The 6,798-nt window shown below is 36.9% G+C and overlaps 2 protein-coding genes across 2 annotated transcripts; both read right to left on the reverse strand.

The window, feature by feature from the left end:
* Nucleotides 1-1,173: 1,173 nt before the first annotated feature.
* LOC131975995 (hepcidin-like) lies at nucleotides 1,174-1,945 on the reverse strand. Its single transcript, XM_059338851.1, has 3 exons — nucleotides 1,748-1,945; nucleotides 1,578-1,652; nucleotides 1,174-1,445 (listed from the first exon to the last, which is right to left on the reverse strand). The coding sequence occupies exons 1-3, from the start codon at nucleotides 1,832-1,834 to the stop codon at nucleotides 1,341-1,343; spliced, it is 267 nt and encodes an 88-aa protein (XP_059194834.1). The 5' UTR covers nucleotides 1,835-1,945; the 3' UTR covers nucleotides 1,174-1,340.
* Nucleotides 1,946-4,795: 2,850 nt separating this feature from the next.
* LOC131975994 (hepcidin-like) lies at nucleotides 4,796-5,541 on the reverse strand. Its single transcript, XM_059338850.1, has 3 exons — nucleotides 5,345-5,541; nucleotides 5,175-5,249; nucleotides 4,796-5,042 (listed from the first exon to the last, which is right to left on the reverse strand). Exons 1-3 carry the CDS (start codon nucleotides 5,429-5,431, stop codon nucleotides 4,938-4,940), a joined length of 267 nt encoding a protein of 88 aa, XP_059194833.1. The 5' UTR covers nucleotides 5,432-5,541; the 3' UTR covers nucleotides 4,796-4,937.
* Between the last annotated feature and the right edge of the window lie 1,257 nt (nucleotides 5,542-6,798).

The following is a 6,798-nucleotide window of genomic DNA, read 5'->3' on the forward strand; positions in this document are numbered from 1 at the left end:
ATGGGTGGGTCATGGGTGTTTGTAATGCCATTATTAACACTTATATAAGCTTATAAACACACAACAATGTTAATAAGCATCTTGTAAGGACTTACAAGGGCCTTATTACTTGTTAATTAATGGTTATTACAAGGACCTTAATATAAAGCGTTACCCACGTTTTCATAAAGTAAGAAGTTGCTGTACATGTTAAGAAAAAATGCACTCTGTGCCCTTAAATTCATTTTAAGTTTTAAAAATACGTTATATACATTTCCTATTGAGCATGACTGCAATAGTAATCCTGATGTTTGGCATTTGTTACTAATTGTTTAAAGTCATATGTAATACCTTCTAACAATTCTGACATTAATGAAGTAATATTATAATAATAATTTGCAACAAAAACGCCCAAGTAACTAATACAATTGTCATCCTTTTTTAAGATTGCACAACCACAAATACAAAAGAATGGACATTGTCTAAAATATAAATTAAACAATGACCATTTGCTAATAGTTTGTTAGATATATTCAACGGAAAATTGTACAAAGACAGTATATCATATGTTTATTTACCTCTTGCACAGTGTCCAAACTTTTTTGGAATCAGGTTTGTCATTTTTTAGAAAATGTGGAAGACTTCTGTGTTCATGAATACTTTTAAATTTAGATTGCACTCTGTCTTTAATTTGGGGTGAAACTGCACTTTTCTTTTGCAATAATATTATTGTTATTACGATATTTGTTTTATTGATTTTATTATTTTATTCTTTATCAAACTTTTTATATAAAACGTTTTATGCAGTTTTATTTCTCATACATGCCTTTTTTACTTTATTATGTAGAGCACCTTGAGCTTCTTCTGTGTAAGAATTGTGCTGTATTAATAAACTTGCCTTTCCTTACAGCAGACTACCTATGGTTTAAATATCTATTTTTCAGTATGTCACAGGACAGCATCACCTTCAGCAGTTCTTTAAACTGCTATTTGAGCTCTTTTATTATATCAAATTATGATAATGTTTTGGTTTAGAAAATCCCTTAATCGTTACTTATTTCTTTTTGTTCTTTATGTAAGATTTTTATATGCAAAAGTATCTTAATTCAAACGCATCATGTCTGACTTCACTTATTTACTGAAAACCCTTTTATTGGTAATTCAACACTTTAAGAAATTTTCAAATAGTGACATTAAAGTTTATTGTGATAACTATCAGATATTTAGCAAAATAAATGCATGATGCAGTCACATCACTGAGGACATGTACAACCACAAGTACAATTAAGAGTGAGTGAAAAAAGGGTAATAAATTATAATTTCGTTGTTGTTGTGGAAATCTCATCTTCTCGCAGGAATCTTCAGAAATCACAGCGGACACCGCACATGACCCCGTCTCGAGTCGGGTAGCAGTAAGGTGTGCATTTCATGCCTCTGCTGCGTTTCTGCCTGAAGTTCAACGGCATCTGTGTGAAAGACAAGAGACATTAGTGAAGTGTTCACCTCCAACATCATTTAGTTTCTTCTCTCTCGTTCTCTTTAACAACATTAATTGGTTCATGGTATTTAATTTAATTTATTCAGTTAACTGAACGTACCTTCCATTCTTCTGTCATCTCTTCTTGTTCAGCAGCTGGATTGTCGTTGCTCATCAGCTCCTCTGGCTCTTGTACCTGTTGATGAATTTTGCACGTTAAGAACGTCATCTTAGCATTTTTTAACACTTACAGCTACAAAGAAAATAAAATGAGTAAAGTCATGTTCTTACCCCAGTGATTGGGACAGCAGAGCTCTCCTGAACACAAATGAAGGCGAGCATGACGGCCACTGCAACTGCAACACTGAATGTCTTCATCTTAGGAGAGGACAGCTGGTTTAGTTGTTCAGCAGATAGAAACTAGATGTTTTCTGATCTTCTGGTGACTCTTGTCAGGTCTTTGAGTTCTGTCTGTCTGATGGTTGAGTGTGTAAAAAGCACTATTTATACTCAGACTTGCTTCCATGAATGAACTTTGCATCATGACTGACTGGGAATGGCATTGGGAATTTTTCTTCTTTCGACATTGGGCCATATTGTTTGTTCCACAACAGCTAATAAACCATGAACTTTTGAATGCAGTAATATTATATATAATGTTCTTGTCTGTGGTAGAAAAAGCACTGGATTTCGAAAGACTGTTAGACTGCACAGTACCAGATATTGCAAGGGTGACTGAGCCATATTTCTTCGACCTATGAGAAAAGTCCTCCACAAGAAGGGAACCCATATTGAATATCTTTTGCTCAGAGTAACTGATGGTTTCAATTAGTGACACTCAAAGAAAATTGTCAAATATTGCAGTTTTTGCATAATACACTGGAACCTGCAGGTCAAAAAAATGAATTCATGACCCATATTTGAAAGATCTCATTTGATCAAATATCTATTGCAATAACCAAAATCCCCTGTTTACTCTATCTGTTGGAGTGGCCCACATTTAGTCAAATATGACCTTGTCTAACCTTTCTAACAAAATAAAAGTATGAACTGTGTAATCAGGAGAGTATAATAACATTACCAATAGTTATTTTCAGGTGTTATTTTATGACAGTTTGATCCATGTTTAATGAAGAAAATCTAATAATATTTTGTGACTAATTGATGGGGAGAGAATTTAAGTGTAATTTTAATAAAAATGATACCTCATACTTTGTCAACAGAAGAGCAGAGAGACAGATGAGACAACAAGTAAAGCATGAGGATGTTTCAGCCTGTGGAAGAAGGTAGAAGTTAGACAATCAGGCATGTAATCAGAGGGTCTAAGGTTCAAATCCCAGGACTGACGGGTCACGGTCTGAGGGCTGCAAGTCACCTAACCCAGATATTCTGTTTAGTGTGTTTACTGTGTGCACTCAGATCATTGATTACATATGAATTACAGCATTACCAAATCAATTATTAACATCAGTGTAAAACACCAGGTTGCGAATGATAAATCAATAGTGGTGGACATGACATAACAAAAAGGAAACATTTCATGATCACTATCTGCAACAACTAAATTTCCCTTTCAACCCTGTCATTCACTGAGAAATCTGGCCCCGTTTGCTGGCTTATGTGACCACAACAGCAGCATTTACAAACATCATGTTTGGCTCCCCATCTGATGGAATTCAAGATTTTTCTTAAAAAAGAGGAAGATTACCTCATCCTTAAACCAACAGTTGAATTAGCATGTCATGTTAAATACAGTTATTGCTTGCCAACTGAGCATTAACAGCAGGTCCTCGTTGGTCCTTGTTGTCATCTTTTTTTATTTTATTTTGTCATGCATGGCAACTATTTGTCATGAAGCAATGTTAGCATCAACAAACAGCACCATATTTTGAAACATGAAAGGCGAACACCCCTAGATTACTAAAATATCTTAAAGTTAGTATTTTCAGTAAAATCAAAACCATTCATAATATTTAAATGCACAGCTTATACAATACAGTGTCATTAGTATGGCTAAAATGTCTTATCTATGTAATATTATCTGAGTTTACAGTTTACAAAAATCCATGGTCCCTTTACAAGCTCAGTATTTCTGTATTATCTATATGTGACCGGGGCAACTATAAGCCCCTGACACTGGATATGACAACGCCACCCTGGGAGTTTCACCCAGAAATACACATTTACTATCTAGGTTCTTAATAAAAAAGGAGGAGCAGAGACGTGCGTTTCCAGGTATAGACAAATTGATGAGATTTTATTTAAATATAAAATAATGCACACAATACTTAAAAATGCGCAACAGTGACAGGCTAAAATGGCTACCAGTACAAGGGAGGGGGTGTCAGGGAAGTCTGCAGGAGGGAGTGAGTGAGGGGAAGGGGGAACCACCACCAGGCCGGGATAAAGGGAAGTCAAACGCACTGCAACACAAAAGACACGCAATAAGTTTCACACAAAATCAAAATAATCATGCAAAATGCCGTAAATTATACATGCAAAACACAGGCAGGGGAGAAGCAGACAAAAAGGAAGACCTCCACCATGTGACTCACCACCTACAGAAATATGGCAGCCCACCTGTACTGGCACCAACAACTACATAAAAATCACTCACAGGTAGTATAATAAAGCAAAATAACCCCAAAAATATACAAAGTAAATTAAATAGGGACAAAAACAGCAGTAGGTCAGAGCTCCTCCTTGGCAATTGTCTTACAGCAATTAGGTCATGCAGCAATCACCATCATCATCTCATTCCCATCATCTCATTTCTTACATTCTGCATGTGATCTGGAATACAAATGCACTATGTGCTACACAGCACAAGGAGGGGAGGAGAGCAGCCACTGCGTCCACATATAGCTCTGATCCTTCCTGCAACAATCGGGACAATATTGCTCCACCAGGACGGTCAGGTAGAGAGAGCAAGGCCAGCCTGCTGCAGGCTGTTTGCAGCTACATTTAAAGGGACTGTGGTGATTAGCACTCACCTGCTATCAGTTGGGCTGATTAAGGGGTGTGGCTGCACTGGCAGGGAGAGGGGCAGAGGAAGGGGAGAGCCCTACTCATCACATGTAACATACATGCTTATAGCAGGAGACGCATCTGATACACCATTAAAAGAAAAGTTCACGCTTTCAATGGACACCAAAAGACAAAACATATCTAATGCGATAAATAAATGTTTTTCCTCTTATTTTTCATAGTTATTGTCAAAAGAACATGTTCACACATTGTATATTGGTTAAATGAAAGTTTATTGTGAAAAGACACAGTAGTATAGTATGTAAGTACAGTGTGTGAATGATGCAGTTACATCACTAACAAATATTAAATAACACCATGACCAAATCCAGTAACATCCTCAGATATTTACAACCACAAGTACAATTGAAAGAGGTAAAATTGCTTTTGTAGAAATTTGCATCACTCATAATTTAGTTGTTCTTGTGGAAATCTCATCTTCTCGCAGGAATCTTCAGAAATCACAGCGGACACCGCACATGACCCCGTCTCGAGTCGGGTAGCAGTAAGGTGTGCATTTCATGCCTCTGCTGCGTTTCTGCCTGAAGTTCAACGGCATCTGTGTGAAAGACAAGAGACATTAGTGAAGTGTTCACCTCCAACATTATCTATTTGTTCTCTCTTCTTCTCTGGTGACAACATCAACTGGCTCATGGTATTTAACTTCATTTGTTCAGTTAACTGAACGTACCTTCCATTCTTCTGTCATCTCTTCTTGTTCAGCAGCTGGATTGTCGTTGCTCATCAGCTCCTCTGGCTCTTGTACCTGTTGATGAATTTTGCACGTTAAGAACGTCATCTTAGCATTTTTTAACACTTACAGCTACAAAGAAAATAAAATGAGTAAAGTCATGTTCTTACCCCAGTGATTGGGACAGCAGAGCTCTCCTGAACACAAATGAAGGCGAGCATGACGGCCACTGCAACTGCAACACTGAATGTCTTCATCTTAGGAGAGGACAGCTGGTTTAGTTGTTCAGCAGATAGAAACTAGATGTTTTCTGATCTTCTGGTGACTCTTGTCAGGTCTTTGAGTCCTGTCTGTCTGATGGTTGAGTGTGTAAAAAGCACTGTTATTTATACTCAGACTTGCTTCCATGAATGAACTTTGCATCATGACTGACTGGGAATTTTTCTTCTTTCGACATTGGGCCATATTGTTTGTTCCACAACAGCAACTAAACCATGAACTTTTGAATCCATTATATTTGATATAATGTTCTTGTCTGTGGTAGAAAAAGCACTGTATTTCGAAAGACTGCACAGGTCCTGATATTGACTGAGTTGTATTTCCTCGACCTATGAGAAAAGTCAAGAAGAGAACCCATGTTGAATATCTTTTGCTCAGTGTAAATGACGGTTTTAAACTTTAAATTAAACTGTGACATTAAATTAGATACTTGTGGATGCAAGGACATGGTGCCAATGATGATATGTCACAGTCATACCTTTACCTTTGCAGAATGTGCTCCCCCTGACTGTGGCTCTTTCCTTTTCCACCAAGTTGACTTATTTTTTTACCCACAACACGTCCCTTAACAACCGAACGTGCTAACCAATTGCATCACAGAGACAAGTCTGACATACAGCTGCATTTGCCATTGAATTCTGTTTGTCGCGCTTAAAATATGTATTAATTTTATGATAAGTGGAGTTCCCTAACATCCCCTGGGGTAGCTGAATATGCTAGGCAGTTTTAATTACTAACACTCAAATAACATCATTGTTAACTATTTCAGTTATTGCATAATACACAGGACCCTGCAGTTCATAAAATAATTCATGACCAATATTTGAAAGATCTCATTTGATCAAATATCTGTTGCAATAACCAAAATCCCCTGTTTGCTCTATCTGGTGGAATGGCCCACATTAAATTATTATCAAATATTATATTATCTGCCCTTTCTAACAAAAGAAAAAATGGTGTAATTATGTGAATGATAACATGACCAATAATTATTTTCAGGTGTAATTTCATGACAGTTTGATCCATGTTTAATGAAGAAAATGTAAATGGTGTTTTGTTTTGTGACTATAATGTATTGGGAGAGCATTTAAGTGTATTTATAATAACATGATACCTAATACTTTGTCAACAGAAGAGCCAAGAGAGACAAACGAGACAAGTAAAGCATGAGGATGTTTCAGCCTGTGGAAGAAGGTCAAATCTGGGAACCAGAGGGTCTAAGGTTCAAATCCCAGGACTGACGGGTCACGGTCTGAGGGCTGCAAGTCACCTAACCCAGATATTCTGTTTAGTGTGTTTACTGTGTGCACTCAGATCATTGAGTACATATGAATTACAGCATTAC

Source organism: Centropristis striata, chromosome 8 (assembly GCF_030273125.1).
Source record: "Centropristis striata isolate RG_2023a ecotype Rhode Island chromosome 8, C.striata_1.0, whole genome shotgun sequence".
Lineage (NCBI taxonomy): Eukaryota > Metazoa > Chordata > Actinopteri > Perciformes > Serranidae > Centropristis > Centropristis striata.

Bases quoted from the DNA above. Each gene is read 5' to 3' on its own strand.
- LOC131975994 (XM_059338850.1), bottom strand. From the start codon at position 5,431: ATGAAGACATTCAGTGTTGCAGTTGCAGTGGCCGTCATGCTCGCCTTC. The intron at 5,250-5,344 runs GTAAGAACATGA...ATTCATCAACAG, and splicing joins CTGCTGTCCCAATCACTGGG to GTACAAGAGCCAGAGGAGCT. The intron at 5,043-5,174 runs GTACGTTCAGTT...TCTTTCACACAG, and splicing joins AGATGACAGAAGAATGGAAG to ATGCCGTTGAACTTCAGGCA.
- LOC131975995 (XM_059338851.1), bottom strand. From the start codon at position 1,834: ATGAAGACATTCAGTGTTGCAGTTGCAGTGGCCGTCATGCTCGCCTTC. The intron at 1,653-1,747 runs GTAAGAACATGA...ATTCATCAACAG, and splicing joins CTGCTGTCCCAATCACTGGG to GTACAAGAGCCAGAGGAGCT. The intron at 1,446-1,577 runs GTACGTTCAGTT...TCTTTCACACAG, and splicing joins AGATGACAGAAGAATGGAAG to ATGCCGTTGAACTTCAGGCA.